The 17,475-nt window shown below is 52.0% G+C and overlaps 1 protein-coding gene across 1 annotated transcript in view; it reads right to left on the bottom strand.

Annotated features, from left to right (window-relative positions):
* Nucleotides 1-31: 31 nt before the first annotated feature.
* TCEA3 (transcription elongation factor A3) overlaps nt 32-17,475 on the bottom strand; it is a 35,953-nt gene continuing 18,509 nt past the window's right edge. The window contains exons 6-11 of the mRNA XM_053660281.1: nt 12,882-13,048; nt 12,655-12,710; nt 9,784-9,939; nt 4,928-5,074; nt 3,432-3,503; nt 32-1,246 (exon numbers count right to left, since the gene is read on the bottom strand). Of these exons, the coding sequence (XP_053516256.1) occupies nt 1,238-1,246; nt 3,432-3,503; nt 4,928-5,074; nt 9,784-9,939; nt 12,655-12,710; nt 12,882-13,048 (607 nt within the window). The 3' untranslated portion in view covers nt 32-1,237. The remainder of the gene's footprint in view (nt 1,247-3,431; nt 3,504-4,927; nt 5,075-9,783; nt 9,940-12,654; nt 12,711-12,881; nt 13,049-17,475) is intronic.

The following is a 17,475-nucleotide window of genomic DNA, read 5'->3' as shown; positions in this document are numbered from 1 at the left end:
TGACTATTGAAAAACCGAAGATGGTGGCAGATTTCTGTACACAGTTTATTCACAGGCTTCATCTAGGAGGAGGTACTAGGCGGGTGGAAGGAGGAAGGTGGTCACCAATTCAGAGTGGGTGATGCTCAGGGCATGTAAAGAACTCTGGCTGAATTTCCTCCAGGCAGCTGCCCTAGGGCTGTACCAAGACAGATGGAGACCCAGCAGCCTCTGCACAGTCACCCTGTGAGGTAGGTACCAGCACTACTCCTGTTTTTGCACGTAGGGAAATAGCTCAGAGAGGGCGAGTGACCTGCCCAGGCTCCCAGGAGTTCATGGGCTCCTGCCCGTGAGCCGTTTCAGGAAACAGCACCCAGGAGGCTCAGGCTTGGGCTGCCAGAAGGCCAGGGGCATTGAGAGAAGGAGACCCCAGACAGGCCCACCAGACCTGCTCCCAGGTCTTTCCCAGAAGACTTTTGACTAAAGCACCTTCCTATCAGCTAAAAAAGTAAGCCGACGTCACCGTGGCAGAAGCATGACAAAGAACCCTTGCCCTGCAGACCTTTTCTGGAGCTTGGGCCCCAGATAGCGCAGGAAGGACACATTGCCAGGGCCAAGGCAGAGTCTGGGGCGTGGGGCTCAGGACCTTCCAGGGGAACCGAGGGCACCACTGTACCCTTCAGGTGGAAAGACTCAGTTCAAGATAATCTGCTCCCTGACTCAAAGGCCCCAAAGCCAGCTATGAACAGGGAGTAACAGAGCTTGGGAAAAGATAAAGATGCAGAGTAGGGGGAAAAAATCTTCCGACATGGCATGGAAGTCATGTCCGCCGGAGCCAAATCACCATGCACAATCACCCTGTGCGGTGCAGATTTGTGCAGAGGCTGCAGGGTTCCGTGTGCGTGACTCTGGGGTGGGGCGCAGTAAGACTTGCGTCAGTCTTTCATTTTGCAACTCAAAAAAGGTTGAGAAGTTCACATGTGAGGGAAGGGACCCAAAGCAAAGGTCTGCCAGCTACCGTCAAAGATTTGACACCTCTTAGCATGGTCGCCTAATTAGGCTCCCTCTGTTAGCCAGTCTTATCAGTAACCGATGATTAATTTGTGGAAGGATTCTCCCTCTGATCCCTAGTGCCCCATTCAGAGTTCAGCATTTTTTTTTTCAGTTTCATTTTTATTTTTTCTCCAGTTATGATGGCTTAGTTCTTTCTCTTTGTTCTTCCTCAACTTGTTCACTGAAATCCTGGCTGGCAGGTCTATCAGCAGAACTACAAAACCAGAAAGGCAACACAATTTTAGAGCTTTCCCTGTATTACCCAAGGAGGCTAGGGGCAGAGGGAAAGGACATGGAAAAGTAGGGAAGGGCGGGAGCCACGCGGACCAGCGTCCAAATCCAAGCTCCACCATTACTGGCTGTGGGACTTCGAACAGATCACTCATCCGTGAAATGGGATCATAATGCCGGCCAATGGGAGAAGGGTATCAAGTAATGAATGAATGGAAATCTGATGCCAGACATGTGGTGGGCTCTCCATTCATGCTCAAAATATCTGTGATTATCACTAATCACTTGATTAGACTTTAGGCCCTCCCAATGGCAATGGACACTGTCTGAAAATGGTGTCAGAAGCCATGTAGCTGCCACCTTGAGTGGGCCCAGCCTCTCCGGCGAATGGGGATGAGGGGGAGGAACTGGACAGTCAGCAGTAGGCAGACTGTCCTTTGTCCAACAGGGACAATGGCAAGGGCCATCGCTTAGTGAGCGCTCATCTGCAATAGGCAGTGTTGGCATGTGTTAACTCATTTCGTCCTGACGGTTGCCCTGGGAGGTGGGCGCAGCCACGCCCATTTTCACAGGTAAAGACGCAACTCAGGTTAAGTGATTTGCCGAAGCTCCCACAACGCTAGTAGGTGACAAACAGAACAATAAGAGTGCTGGTTGCCATGTGCCAGGAACGTAGGTAGGTGCCCGGGGCTTTTTTTATGGTTATACAGGTTGTTCACCACACAAGACAGCCTGGCAAAGGGGCGAGCTGGGGCCGGAACTCAGGCTCTGCTCCGTTTGCCGAGCTCTGCACCCTGGTGCAAGGCTGCGGCTGCCTGGAAGCAGGGGCACCTTTCCCTATTTTGACAAAGGCAGCATACGAGCTACCAAAGATCCTATTAATGCCTCACGGACATTATTTCCCTGGCCCCCACAACACCTCTGGGAGCTAGATATAAACACCTCCACTTTAGAGAGGAGGAAATTCAGCCCGAGAGCACTCAGGTCACTTAGCCAAGTCACTGTGAGTGATAAAACCAGGATTTGAACCTGATGCCGAAGCCCGCGCCCTGAACCCCTGGGCCGCTCTACTGGCCCTGTCCCTCAGTGCTCAGTGGATGAAGGGAAAACACACAGTCCCCTGGCTGTAGAAACTCAGCTGACCAGGATTTGGAGCCTCGTCTTTCAGTGCTCCCGACTGTGTGACCTTCTGCTTGTTAAGCATTTTGGTAGCTCAATGTCCTCATCCAACAGTGAGAGTAGTATCATAAAGGAACACTTCTCACAGCTGTTTGCAACGTGTGAGTACATATGTAACCATCTTCACGTGGGGCTTGGAGAAAGGCATGGTCATCACCCTTTTTGCTCAGGGAGGTGAGTAAGATGCTCAGGGTCACACAGCAAGTAGGGCTGATTAGAGACCCAAAGCCAGGGCTTCTGCCTCCCAGCACCATGCTCAGTCCGGGGCTCCTTGCTAAGGACCTTTGAACTTTTGGAGTGTCAGCAGTCTGCCCTGTGGCCCAGACACCACACAGAGCACAAGCAAGTCACGTGGTCCTGGAAACTGACATTAATCACATGACCACGTGGCAGGAAGGAGCGCTCTGGAGAAGTTTTGCTCGGTTCCCAGGTCTGGAAACAAAACCTCTGTCTTCGCAGGAGCTGGGGCAGCCTAGTGTAATGTGAGCTTCTCTGGGGCTGCCTCGGCAAGGGAGGATGACTCGGGAGTGAGGGGTGGGGGGTGGCGAGGCCCTCTGACAGGGCTCAGCCTTCCTCATTTCTGGAGGTGGCCAGGTTCAGAGGAAACGACATCTGTTAAAACACTTTGTAAAGAGGTGTGGTCCACAGCAGAGCACTATTGTTTTTCCTCTGTGGATCTGGGTGGGGGGTGGGGAACGACGGATTCCATCTGCACTGAGAAGACAGTTTTGCCCATCCTCTGATAAATCATGGGCTGCTGCTCTCATCCCAGCCGGGTGCCTTCCAAGATGAAAACGTGCTCGTGCCCTCTCTCCCTGCCTCACCACCACCAACCCTCCCTGATCTCTAGCTCTGCACACCCACTCTGCACAGGCCGCTAAGCCCCGTGTGCACAAGGCCCTTCTTGGCTGTGGGTACACTACTCCTTATGTGGGGCAGCATCTGTGGATGACAAGGTTGAGGGTAGGGAGACGGAGAAAGATACAGACCTTCCAGCGATTGCCGCACTCATTGCATAAGACGAAGGTAGTCATGGGCTCATCAGCGCTCCGTGTCTGCACCTGAGACAGACCACTCATGAAGTCACTCCCCTGCCCCAGGACCTGCCATAGCTCCCACTGTCTGTAGTAGGTCCAAATCCCAGAGCTCAGCACTGTTATTTCCACCCCACTTTGGCATTCCCCCTTATCACTGAGAACTCTGTGACGTGTATTAAGGTGTATTTTCCTGTCCTCCTGCAGGTCCATCAGCTCACTTTCAGTAGCTCACTGGCTGGCCTTTGTACTTTCACTCTTGTTGAGCTTTCTGAACTGATCACACTTCTCTTGCCTCAAGACTCATCTCCTACAGGAATTATTCCCCGACTCTCCTCTGCACATGCCGTACTGGGTGAGCTGGAAGCACCCCCAGAGATCATGTAGCTTGCTCAACCGTGTTTGATGTCAGCTGGGAGTCTATGGGATGGGAGGTAGCCCCCCAGCTAATGAGGGAGCACAGCCAGAAGGACATGACTTAGCACAGCCTTGTCCCTGGAGAGCAAAGACACCTGAGGAAGGATGACATCGGGGTTCCTCTGTGCAGAGAAAACTTTGTTGATGGGCAGCGCACTTGTGGCAGGAGGGCAGGCGCAGGAAGCCCGCCCCTCCACAGGGCAGCGTCTCGGAGGAGAGCAGGAGCTTACACAAACATCTCCGAATTCCTGAATCGGCGTTCTCTGGGGGATGATTCCTGAGTGGCAAGGCCACCTGTATGTCTACTGTAGCCACAGGTCCCCACTGGCAGGGTGTTCTTGATACATCTTGCTCACTGACAGGTGGGAGAGTGAATCGACCATAGTCCAGGATGACTAGGTACCAATTAGAATCCAAGACCATTGGTGCCCCAAGGTCATAACGTGTGCCACCCACAACAGGGGGTGGTTTTCTGGTGTTTAAACTGGAGAAGCCGCCTCCATAGCCTACATGGCTCCCCACACAGGGGCAGGGGGCTTCACACTTAGGGCTCAGGGCTAAATGCCTCAGGCTTTACACACAGAGTTGGGGGCAGAAAGGTCTAGATCTAGATTTATTACTTGCTTTGCCACCAACCATCTCTGCCATCTTGGACAAAGCTGCAAAGCTTGTTGCCTGTTGGGGCCTCAGTGTCCCTGTGTGTAAAGTGAGGGAGCTGAGTCGTATAGAGCCACATTCCCTCCCAGCTGTCGGCGACTCTGCAGTTCTGTGCCCGATGAGTCTGGTTCCTCCCCGGCTTGCTTCAGGCCCAGCCAGAACACACTGGCCAAGCCTCCTCCATACAAATCTGGGTGACTGTACATGCAGAAGAACATTTTCTAGAAGCCACACTGGTGTGCAAGACCTGCCCTTTTCTCTGCAGCCTGGAGTATTAACCCTTTCCCCCTCTGGCTCTTCCCTGAGCTCTCTCTGGCTCATCATCTCTATGCCCCTACAGCTTCCTCCATCATGGGCCTCTCCCTTCTTCACCTTACCTGGTTATAGGTACAGTTCTTCTTCTTGCATTTCTTGCACTGGAAGAGGTCAGTGGTGGTGCCGCCTGTCTTGGCCATCTGGTGCTCACGGATGGCCTCCTGGGTCATGGCATTCCTCAACTCCCTCAGCTCATCGCTGGCCATCTCCTGGAGAGAAACAAGTCTGCCCTTCAGGGCCAGGGGGTCCCAGGGGTCCTGCCCCACGTGTGGTTTCTAGAGAGCCTGAACAGAGGAGGGGGAATGTGCTGGACGGAGTACAAGGAGCTGGAGGGAGGCCTGGACTCCTGGCCCTGCCCCAGATGGGAAAAGGCTGTACCCAGAGAGTCTCCATTCTGCCTTTGGGCGGAAGGGCAAACCTTGGGGGCTGTGGCTGGGCCGAGTGCAGAAGGGTGTGCACAGGAGAGCAGAAGGCAAACAGCTTCTGTTCTGGGTCAACACTCTTTCCTATGTTTCCTCAGAGCTGGTGCTCACCCAGCCTGCCAGGGCCTTGGGCACCTGCCTGAACCCTCCTCCTGGAGCTGACTTGACTAGTGACCATCTGGTCTATGATGTTCTCCTTATCCTTCCAGTCCGGACATGACCCTCAGCCTGTCCGAGCTATGATCACTGTCCAGCCCATTCAGCCTTGTGGGAACCATGGTCTCACTGTGACTTGCTGCTGCTGTCCCCACCCACCCTGCACCTGAAGCACCTGAGTTCACACCACGAACTGCTCACCTGTCAGTGCATCACAGGACATCTCTAAGTTCCTACAGAACAGACTCTCCTGTCTTGTGTCAAACACACTGCAGGCACCAAGTGTCCTCATTATCCCAGTCCTTCCTTTCTTTATCCATCTCCCTTCCCATCCGACTCTACCTCTGCCAGAGGAGGGCGGAGAGAACACTCAAACCAAAGAGACTTCTAGTTAAGGTTGGTTTGAGGGAAGAAGGACGGCAGGGCTAATGCTAAAATGAGTGAGGATTTGGTAGTGCCTAAATATTTTCATTGTTGCTTTTAACCTTGACTCTTTAAAGACTTTATTTATTTTTAGACAGAGGAGAATAGAGGGAGAAAGAGAGGCGGGAAATGTCAATGCGTGGTTGCCTCTTGTGCACCCCTACTGGGAACCAGGCCTGCAACCCAGGCATGTGCCCTGGGAATCGAACCAGGGACCTTTCGGTTTGCAGGCTGGCTCTCAGTCCACTGAGCCACATCAGCCAGGGTTACCCTAACTCTTTAAACTGAGAACAGAGTTGGCATGAAGGGCAAATGATTTTAGTGGCCGCTAAATCTAATGCTGACCACTGTATTAGAACCACTTGACCTTCTTAACAAAATGCAGATTCCTAGGAATCCAAAACTTAAAGAGCAGGCCCAGGAATATGCATTTTTATTAGTGTCCCCAAGTTATTCTGGTTCATACAAATGTTTAAATCCTACTGTGTTGCCCTGGCTGGGTGGCTCAGTTGGTTGGAGCACCATCCCATACACCAAAAGGCTGGGGGTTCGATTCCCAGTCAGGCCACATATCTAGGTTGCAGGTTTGATCTCTGGTCAGGGTGTGTATGGAAGGCAACCGATCAATGTTTCTCTCTCCCTTCCCCTCTCTCTAAATTCAATAATAAAAAATATCCTCGGGCCCTGACTGGTGTAGCTCAGTGGATTGAGGGCGGGCCTGCAAACCAAAGGATTGTGGTTCAATTCCCAGTCAGGGCACATGCCTGGGTTGTGGGCCAATTCCCAGCAGGGGACATGCGAGAGGCAACCATACACTGATATTTCTCTCCTTTTCTCTTTCCCTTCCCCTTTAAAGATAAATAAATAAAATCTAAACAAACATACCCTCAGGGGAGGCTTTTTAAAAAACAAATAAAGCCTACTGTGTTAAATACAACAAATAGGCCCTAACCCATGACGGGATATACAGAAAAACAAGTCAAGCCAAAGTGATATAAACAAAGGGGTTTATAATCTGGGGCAGTTATAATCTGACTTTAATCTGGGGAGATTCCCCAGAGCATAATGCAGCCGTTCAATCAGAATCCACTGGAGGCCGATTTATTGAATGTCTTTCACTGCACTGGTGTGCTGGTAAACCAGTTTCGACTGCAGGGGTGGCTGATCTGTATAGTCTTCACCCGTTTCCATGGTGTAAATATCCCCACCACAGCCAATTTCCAGCTACTAATGCAATGTGACTGAACACAGAGTTGGGAGGAGCTGCACAGGCGTCCTCCTGAGCTGCCCTGCCTCTCAGCCCTCAGGATTCGGATGAGCTTTGGTTCCCGTGCCCAGGAAATGCCAATCTGGTGGAGTCGCCATGCATTTGCAGGAGAGCTTAGGAAGTGCCGAAACAAAGGCACACCAAGTGCTGGGAAGCACCCGCCCACCCTGGGGTGGGCGCTAACTGCTTGGGAACAGAGTAGGCTCAGTACAGAGGCTGACACCTTACCCAGTCTTGATAGACAAGCAGGATTTTGGGGGAGGGAGGTGGCATACGCTAGACACAGAAAATAGTCCATGCAAAAGATCAGGGGACAAGAATGACATGTTTGCGGAAGGGCGTTTGGAGTGGCCTCAGGATGAGGAATATAGGAGACAGGGCTGGGAATCCAGTATGGAAAGACAGTCTTCTGTGCTCCCTGAGAAATAAAAACAAGCCCTGGCTGGTGTGGCTCAGTGGATTGAGCACCAGCCTGAGAACCAAAAGGTCGCCGGTTTGATTCCTGGTCAGGGCACATGGGTTGTGGGCCAGGTCCCCAGCTGGGGGCATGCAAGAGGCAACTGGTTGATGTATCTCTCACGCACTGATGTTTCTCTCCCTCTCTGTCTCCCTCCCTTCTTCTCTCTCTAAAAGTAAATAAACAAAATCTTTAAAAAAAAAAAAGAAAAAGAAATAAAAACAGAAAAAAAAAATCTGTCTGCTCACCCGCCAGTCCATTTACCTACCTCTGCCCTGACTCATTTACAAGGAGGCAGCACCCAAGACACATGGAGTAAGTACAATAACGTAGAAAGTACGAAAGAAGAATGAGGAAAAGGAAGGTAGGAGAAGGACCCCAAAGGTGAACTCAATAAATATTTGCTGCGCACTCATAATGTGCTGGGCACTGGTCTCGGTGCTGGGTGAGCGGTGAGCAGCCAGTACGCCCCTCGGCAGTTCCCACGGACATCTCAGAATCTACGCCAGTCTTTGACGTGTCTGGTAGGGAGGGGAAGATGGAAAGGAGGAGGGAATCTCGTGGACAAGGAAAGAGACGCCGAAAGGGAGTTAGGGAGACACAGGGACGCAGGGAGGGACATCTGTCTGTATAAGCATCACTGTCCCAGGCTCTCCCCCATGGGAGCCGACATCCTCTAAGCCACAGAGCAAACAGTGAGCAGCCCAGCCTCATGCTGCTACTTTTCTTATTGAAGCAAAAATGGTCCTATATTTCTTGTAGAAACTTCCTGTCTGGAGCAAAAGATGACCCCAGGAGGAAGATCTTGGCATCCATGTTGTCTGGGTTGCTGGCAGTGAGGGGGGTCCTTGGCAGCTGGCCCTGGCAGTCCCTTGTCTGCGGCCTGCTAGATTCCTGGCTCACTGTCCTCATTTTGGGCCTGGGTTGATGGCCCAATTCTCTTGCCCTGTCTCAGCGAACAGTCCTTGGGTGGGGCCTGACTTCATCCATGTGTCTGGCTTGGCCAGTTGCTTTGCTGGGACTTCTCGGGCCTGTCTTTGTTCTAATCCAGACACTTAGCTCTGTTCTGACCTCCAGCTTCTGGGAACTTGCAGGGTTTGGCTCAAACCTGTGCCAAACCTTGCTCCTGGTTCTGCTGGGCTTGCTTTCCCAACATGGCTCTGGAACTGCCTGTAAGACAGTCTCTTGACAGGATTCCCACCACACTCATGGGAAGAGAAGCAGAGGGGCCCAGAGTCACAGAGTGGGGCACAGAGAGAAATAAGCACAAGGCTGGGCTGCCATAAAAGTCACAGCCCACCTTGCAGGAAAGGAGCAGACACTGTAAAGCCAAGTTGCAATTTGTAACTCTGAGCATATATTGCTATTTGCCTAAAAAGATCAGATAGTGCAAATCAAGCAGAACTAGAACCCTGGTCTACTTGGGCAAGTTCCCCACTTTATTCTAAAGCCATGAAATGGTTACATGAAATGGTTGGTGAATGGGTCTATTATATACTACTTCTGGGGAGGGTTTTTCATGTATTTACTTTCTAAACTCACTCATTGCTTATGAGATATCCATTATTATTATTCCCATTTTACAGATGAGAAAACTGAGGCACAGAGAGGTTAAGTGGCTTGTCTAAGATCACACAGCAAAGTGGCGGAGGCAGAATTCAAACTCAGGCAGCTTGGCACAGCCCCCAAATTTTGAAGGTTCTCAAACAGGCTTGTTGCCTTTTCCTTCCCTTACCGACCCTTTCAAGCTGGATCAGCCCTTCCTTCCTGTACGTTCCCATGGTGGCCCCATTATGGCACTCCCCACCTGTTGTACACATACAGTATCTGTAAGTACACCCATCTCCTGTCCTTGGACTGTGCTCCATGGAGATGGGGACCCCTGTTCTGGCTTGGGCCCGGCGCTGGGTAATGGGACAGAGGACTGAATGAGTCAGAGGGAGGCAGATAACAAGGCATCAGAGAGCGGGCACTCTGAGGCCCAACAGCCTGCCTCCCGGCTGGAGTATTTTCTAGCTGTGTGTGCGGGCAAATCACTGAACTCCTCTGAGCCTTGGCCTCCTCATCTGTGAGACGGGGAGAATAAACATTTCTATCTCAGCTGGTGTGAGGACAGAAGTGGCCAGTGTGTCTAAAGTGCCAGCGCGGTGCCTAATATGCATTAGCCGTGTCCACCATCCCGATGGTCCTCACCTCTGCTGTCATCTTGGCAATGAGGCTGGTGGAGATGGCCCCACTGAGCACGTTCCGCCGCAGGCCAGGGTTCCTGGGGTCCTTGAGGTTGCTAATTCGGCTGCGCACGCGGTTCCGGTACTTCATGTCTGTGCTCTTGAGCTCCTGGTAGATATGTGACATGGTCAAGGGCCAGCCAGCCAGTCGCGGAGGGGTACAGGAGAATGGGGAGCCCCTCCCTGAAGGGAGGGGACTCGGGGCCAACTCTTCCTCTCCCTGGACTAGCAGGGAGGTCAGGCGCTTCTGTGACATTTGAGGGGACTTCAGCTGGGCATTTGGGGTCAGTCACGTGTCAGGGACAGGAAACGCCTCCATGGCAAGCACTGTGGTGTCCGGGACTCCGGGAATGGGCACCCCAAGTTCGTCTGAGCCTCCTGTATGACCTCAGGTGAGCCACATGACCACTTTGTGCCTCCGTTTCCTTATTTCTAAAATTCAGTGCGTTAAGCTGCGTGACCACCTAGCATGGTGTCTGGGACACATCAAAGGCTCAGCATTTGGGGGCTGTTAAGATGATGATGATGAAGATCACCTCTAGTTACCGAAGGTTGTGGGTTCAGCTGGCAGAGAAACACATGATTAGGAGCCACATGTTTGAGGCTGTAAGAAGAGCCACAATAAAGAAATTGAGGAGGTTCGTTGCATCTGGTGCTCCCGGTTCTCTGGTAAAACCCATCACCATTCGCTGGAACCTACTTTGGGGATTGCCGGTCAGAGTCATGTCTCTAAGAGATGAGGAAGCTGAGGCTTAGGAAGGGGACAGGCGTTTGCTCAAGGTCACGGGGCAAATTCCCAGCAGAGACAGGGCTGGAAGCCAGATCCCTCCTAATGGTAATGCTCTCTCCACTCACCCAGCAGGAAGTTGCCCCGGGCCAAGGCCCACAGTGACCTCTGTCCAGATGCTGCATCCCGGACGGGCCTCCCACCCCCTTCTCTGGAAGAGCGTGGGGAACACAGCCCGTTTTCTCGTCTCCCAAGCCAAGGGGAGCCAGGAAGACGAAGCCTTTGCTGGGAAATACCACACACGAGAGAGTGACTGCAGGGAGTGTGGACAAGTGGAAACAGCTGACTTGCCAGAAGTGGGGGGAAGAAGGTGGTATCATTTCTGTTTTTGTTGTTTTAATGTTGTTTGTACAATAAAAATGCAAAGAGAAAGAATATGCCATCATTCATTTGAAAGCCAAGAAGTTTGTTTAAAAATCTGTGCGTGGGATTCCTGGAGGTGTGTGTCTGCTCACATGGGGCCCGGCGGGCTGGCAATACCTCCCTCTGTTTCCTGAGATCACGGGGGAGGGGGAGGCAGAGCGCAGGCCAGCAAGTCACTGACCCCTCCGAGGAGCACATGTGAGCCCCACGGCTGCCAGGTGAGTCCAGGGTCGCTGCAAAGAGGACAGGGCTTTTTTGGGAGACGAACATTCAAGCCCTCAAACCTGACCTCCCACCATCTAAGAACAAAGGGCTAAAGAGTAGACACAGCTCTGCTTTCTTTTCCTTCGGAAGAAGGACATTAGGTGGAGGGAGAAAACAGAGAGGGAAGGCCGGGAGCGGGACCATGGACTGGATCACCTTTGTTTCCGGCTGGGCTACAAGGTGGAAAGGACCTGCTTGGAGGGACAAGTGCCAGAGAAAATGAAGAGGAAGCTGGCGCTCAGTGTTCTGCATTAGTCAGAAATCGTGACAATGTATTTGATGAGGTACTGGGTAGCTCAGGACGTGCCGGTTAGTAACTGAATGATGGCGGAGAGAAAATCCCAGACGATGTGCTGGAGGGTATCAGCATGGCCTTGGGCGGGTGATGGGACCAGGCCCCTGCCCCACCCCACCCTCAGCTGAGCTCCATGGGTACAGTCTAAGAGGCCTCAAAAGGGTCACTCACACCTCAGCATGACACTCAGATGGCCCCTCTCCTGGGGATTCTGTCCCCTCTCTCCACACCGCCTTGACACACAAAGCTTGTCTCGGGTGAAAGAAATTCCAGCGTTCACCCAGTGGGGCGCAGTGCTGAGGAAGTTTTTACTCCAAGCCAGGGATCTTTTGGTGCAACAGGCCCACGTCACCCGGGTGGTCGCCTCCCCTTCCCACAATGGCCCTTTTCAGAGAGCGAGAGAATGGGGAATATGAAAAGCCCAGGATGTGGGATCCAAAGACCAAGGTTTTCAGTCCAGCTCTGAGACCAGCAGTTCCCGAGCCTCAGTTTCCTCATCTGTGACATGGGAACAACAGTCCTGGCCTCCCAGAGGTTGTGACGAGAATGAACAGAGGGAGGAAGTGTGTCCATTGCCCATCACAGTGCTTGGTACACACCAGGGAGTAAAAAGTGGGGGCTGCCATCTTCACATGTTGGAAGAGGGACAAGGCTGAGCAGGAGACATGCTGTTTTCTCTGTCCACTTCACCACTTGATGTCACAAACTACACAAACAGGTATGTTGACACAGCCTGTCTGGCACAGCAGCTGAGCCTTCAGCATCTGGAATCACACTTTCTGGGTTCCAGTCTTGGCTATGCCACTATTTGCCGCCTGAGCTTTGGCAAGTGGCTTCATCTCTTTGAAAATCAGTAACCTCACCAGCAAAATTAACGAGGAAACTTACCTTGTGGATTGTTCTCAACACTGAGTGAGGTACACTGTTCATAAACAGCCTAGCATGAGGCCAGCAGGTACAAGACAATAAATGTTCACTGGAATTAAGAACTCTAGTTCAGGGGCAGAGCAGGGGGCTGGCCCTAGAGCCCTTTCCCTCCCTGTCCAGTGTCCTGGGTCCCCTACACTTGGGAGACCTGCTGCTGGACAGTCCAGGCACCCACAGCCTGGGCAAAACTCAAGGATATGATCTTCGATTTCTGATGCCATCTTGTCACAGTTGACTCCATAGACCTTGTAATCATCTAAAAGAGATTCCGAAACACGGGCATCAGCCAGACATGACCTTGGCAGTGAAGCCTGCTTGTGCCGGGGACTGTGGCATCCTGTGCTACTCCCACGGCCCTGAGAAAGACCACATCTCATGGGCCCTTGGGGAGCCTTCCCTCCCCCATCCCCGGCCCAGGCCCTCTCACCATCTGCCTTCAAGGCCGCCGAGAGCATCTCCACACACTTGTCCCGGACCGAGTCCCCTGTGAGATAGCAGGGTGCCAGGAGGCAGAGGGAGGGGGCAAAGGTGGGGCTCGAGGGGCTGCTGGGTGTCCTGGGGGAGGTCTCTGCTTTCGATCTGCTGCTGTTTGATCTGAGAATGACAATCCAAAATCGACATTCTGACATTAAGCAAGTAAAGCATTTACTGAGCAATGATCCCCTGTGACCCTCATAGCGGCCCTATGAGATAGGTACTATTTTAGGTGCTTGAGATGGATTATCTCATTTAACCCTCACAACCACCCCAAGAGGTTGACACTATTCTTGTCTCCATTTTAGAGTTGCATTTTAAAGTGCAACTCTATAGAGAGATGCATTTCGAGATGCATTTTAAATACAGGTCACACATGTGGAAACCAGGAGAGCCCACATTAAAGCCCAGGCAGGTGGACTCTGGGACCCACACTCTGCATCCCCCGCTGCTCGACTGGCTACAGAACAGTGAGACCACACCAACAACCACAGTCATTGGGCCCTGTGCGAGCTGCTCTGTCTCCCTCTCTGCTCTCACTGAGTCCTTCCTTCACTCATTCACTAAATATTTATTAGGAACCTGTTCTCAGGGACTGTGCTAAGAACAAGGGAGAAAGCAGACAAGTCAGAAAAGCTCCGCCCCCCACAAGGAGCTGACAGTCTAGAGAATTGTGACTGTGCCACCGTTGAAGAGGGCTGGCTTCTTCCACATGCCAGGCACTGTGCCAGGCACTGTGCCAGGCCCTGGAGGAGCCCTTTCCGATGTAACCATCCCGGCAGTCCTAGGAGGTAAGTCCTGTTACCAGCCCCATTTGCAGACGAGGAGGCAAACCTGGAGACTTACACCACTGAGGTTTGAACTCAGGCCTGTCTGATTCCAATCCTTACCATCTTAACTCCTATAATACACTGCCTAAGAATGGTGCCATTTTGGCTTTGGCTTACAAAGCCACAAATAAACATTCATACATATACATATATGGGCATATATGCACAGATGATTGTAAAGATAACTGTGTGTCTTAGTCTGCCTGAGTTGCCATGATAAACACTGGACTGGGGTGGGGGGCTTAAACAACTGAAATGAGTCCTGGCTGGTGTAGCTCAGTGGATTGAGCATGGGCCTGCAAACCAAAGGGTCACTGGTTTGATTCCCAGTCAGGGCACATGCCTGGGTTGCAAGCCAGGTCTCCAGCAAGGGGCGCACGAGGCAGCCACACATTGGTATTTCTCTTCCTCTCTTTCTCCCTCTAGTCCCCTCTCTCTAAAAATAAATAAATAAAATCTTTAAAAAAAACAACAACAGAAATGTGCTTCTCGCAGTTCCAGAGACGGGTCAGGTGTCGGTCAGTTTGGTCTCGCGTGAGGGCTCCCTTCCCGGCTCGCAGATGGCCACCCCCTCACCCTGTCCTCACGGGCAGGGGGAGAGTGATGGAGCGCTAAGGTGTCTCCTCCTCTGAGTCACTGACCCACTGCTCCTATTGGGTCAAGTGTCACCCGTGTGACCGCTTTTAACCGTAATTACCTTCATAAAGGACTTCATTCCAAATTCAGTCACATTGGGGCTTCAACATATGGATTTGGCTGAGGGAGGGGTCAATAACATTCATACCGTAACACCATATTAACAGCACTTATCTCTCTGAGGTGGCAATATAAGACATTTTCATTTTCTTCTTTTGCTTATACATATTTCCTAAGTCTTCTACAAAAAAACATATATCCTCTTTTGTAATGAGAAACCCTTTTTTCATGAGCAGTAACTGTGCTGCTGGCTCCAACAGGCTTCCTGTCTTCCTGCTGTCAAGGAGCTGTCGGCAGAAGATGGAAGGAACCCAGCTGTCCGCTGGTGGGTGAGTGGATAAACAAAATGTGGTATTTACCTGCTGTGGATGGCTACTCAGCCATGAAAAGTAATGAAATTCTGAAACATGCTACCGCATGGGTGACCTTTGAAGGTATTATGCTAAGTGAAATAAGCAAGATAGGAACAAGCCAATAGCGCATAATTCCATTTACATAAAGTACCTAGAAGTCAAATTCATAGGGACAGAAAGCAGAGCGGTGGTTGCCAGGGGCAGAGGGAGGGGGTTTGGGGAGTGAAGGTTTAGTGGGTACAGAGTTTCAGTTTGGGTGATGGGAGAGCTCGTAGATGCACGGGCAGTATCAAGGGGCTCCGGGTAGCTGGGGGCTTGAGGGTGAAGGAAGTGGAGAGAAGGGATTCAACCAAACTCTTGGGCTTGTTGAGGATGGTCACAACAAAAGCCACCATTCACTGCCTGTTGCTCTTTATTTCTCTCTGCAGGCCAGAGAGTCACCAGTTACCAGCCCCACTTTACAGCTAAGAGGACGGAGTGGTAGCCATACAGCTCCCTCCCTTTCAGAGCAGAGTCTGCACTACTCTGGGGAGGGGCAGGCAGGCAACGTGTCTCTGCGTTATTCTCTTGGCTCTCCAGAAACCTGTCAGGATCTTCGAGCCAGCCCTCACGCCTCCTAGGAGACACTGAGTCATCAGAGTTGAAGAAATTAAGGACCTCTCCTCCCTCCATCCAGGGTCTCCACACTGAACCCTTGGGGAAGGTCCCAAAGGATGGCTGTGTTTCCTACCTCCAGGGGGCGCCATTCACATGGTCACCTGGGTACCTCTTTGAGTTGCACAGTGCAAAGCTGGGGCAGCTGCACCAGGCAGCCCTGGAGCTGTGGATGCACGCACTTCTTCCCTGTAGGAAGATGATGCTGAGCTTCTGAAAAGTCAGACCCAAGGACCTGTGTCTGACAGTGAGGCTGACTGAGCAGCTCAGGCTTCCCTGTGTTAGAAATCTGGGATTACAAGAAAATCCCACCCAACATTCCGTGGAGCGCTTTTCACTGTGAATTCTACCAGTGACCTTTTCATCTCCCAGCCCTTGCTGTTTGGCCTGACCTTGGCTCCCCTCTGTCACTACAGATGCCCTTGGGCCACAGGGACTGATGTGTCCTCTGGAGCCTTGAGGTCCCTCCAAGGTGTCTCTTTGCTGGCCCAGGAGTGGGGTAGGCTGGGGAGGGAAGGTTCTGCTCTTAAAAGGTTTACATTTCGAATTCCCAAAAATTTTCTCCAAAGGGATTTCTAGCTTTTCTTTCCATCTATCTATCTATCTATCTATCTATCTATCTATCTATCTGCTGTTTGAACCTTACTGTTCTAAGACTAAATTATCCTGGACTCTACCCAACCCCGCCTGACAACTGGGTGTCCTGGCAGCGGGGCACAGGGATGGGGGAGCTGTGATCCGACCAGCTCTTCCCTGGAGTCAGATTTCAGTAGGAGAGGAAGGTGTGGGTGAGGGAAGGCTGGGAAGGGCATAAACCGGAGAGTCCAGGGGCTGCCTGCAGCCAGCGACTCTCCCTGCACCCCACCCTGGTCCCAGCCACTGGGCTCTCCCCTGCACAGCCACAAGAGTCCTGAAACTGGTCTCCCTGCATCCTCTTGCCTCCCTTACAATCTACTTGCCACACAACAGCTTGGCAGGGGTGAGAGGGCTTTCAAAAACTCCCACCTAGTCCCAGTATTCCCCTGCTTCTGACATTCTAACAGCTTGCACTTATTTTCGGCATAAAGTCAAATTCCTCACCCAGGCTCCCCAGCCCCTTCACATCTGGCCCCTGCCTGCCTTTGACATGATCTCCTGCCACTCCCCCCTCACTGTTTACTGAGGCCTCACCGCCCTCCTGCTTTCTGTTCCCTGAGCACACCTGTCCCCCCACCACAGTGCCTTTGCACAGCTGGCACCTCTTCCCAGAAAGCTCTTCCTCCTCCAGATCTTCCTACGACTGGTTCTTTCCCACAAGTCAGACCCAAATACCACCTCTGCAGTGAGGCCTTCCCTGGCCATGCCAGCCAAGCAGACTGCCCTGTAACTCTCTAGCACATGACCTAATTTCTTGCATTCACGGCACTTAACCAAGTCTATAATTAACTTGTTTATGTGTTTGTAAACATTGCCTCCGCTGCAGATTACAGGTTCCACGGTATAGGGACCCCACTGGCTGGTTCACCACTGCCTTCCAGCAGCTGTAACAGTGCTCTTGGTGGTTACTCGATGAACCTTTGCTGATGACTGAATACAGAATGGGCTGAGGGGGCTGGCCACAGAGAGGTGCAAGGGACACCCCAGGGGTCTAGCCAGAGATGAGCTAGGTCAGGGACAGGTCCTCTTTGGAAGGCCAGTGACTTAAGAGAAGGATCTCTCTCGGAGCCGGTGTCTGTCACCTCCCACAGGCTAAGCCAGCTCATCTCCTGCAACTGTGATGGAGATGCAGATTCTTCCTGGGGCTAACCCCTCGCTGTCCTGCGGGGCCCACACCACATCCTCAGTGTCTGGGAGTCAGCAGTGGGGAACCACCAGGGGGAGCCCGAGGGTGCTGCTTGACGAAGGCATAATAGCAAACAATAGTAACCTGTCATTTAAGAAATGCCTACAATCGGTGGTATATTTATTCAGAACACAGGCTCCAAAGCCAAGTTCTCAGGTTCAAGGCCTAACACCACCACGTTGTAGCTACGTG

The sequence above is a fragment of the Artibeus jamaicensis genome, unplaced genomic scaffold (genome assembly GCF_021234435.1).
Source record: "Artibeus jamaicensis isolate MK-2021 breed Jamaican fruit bat unplaced genomic scaffold, CSHL_Jam_final scaffold_847, whole genome shotgun sequence".
NCBI lineage: Eukaryota > Metazoa > Chordata > Mammalia > Chiroptera > Phyllostomidae > Artibeus > Artibeus jamaicensis.
The sequence above is the reverse complement of the archived record's forward strand: the minus strand, read 5'-3'. Positions and strand labels throughout refer to the sequence as shown.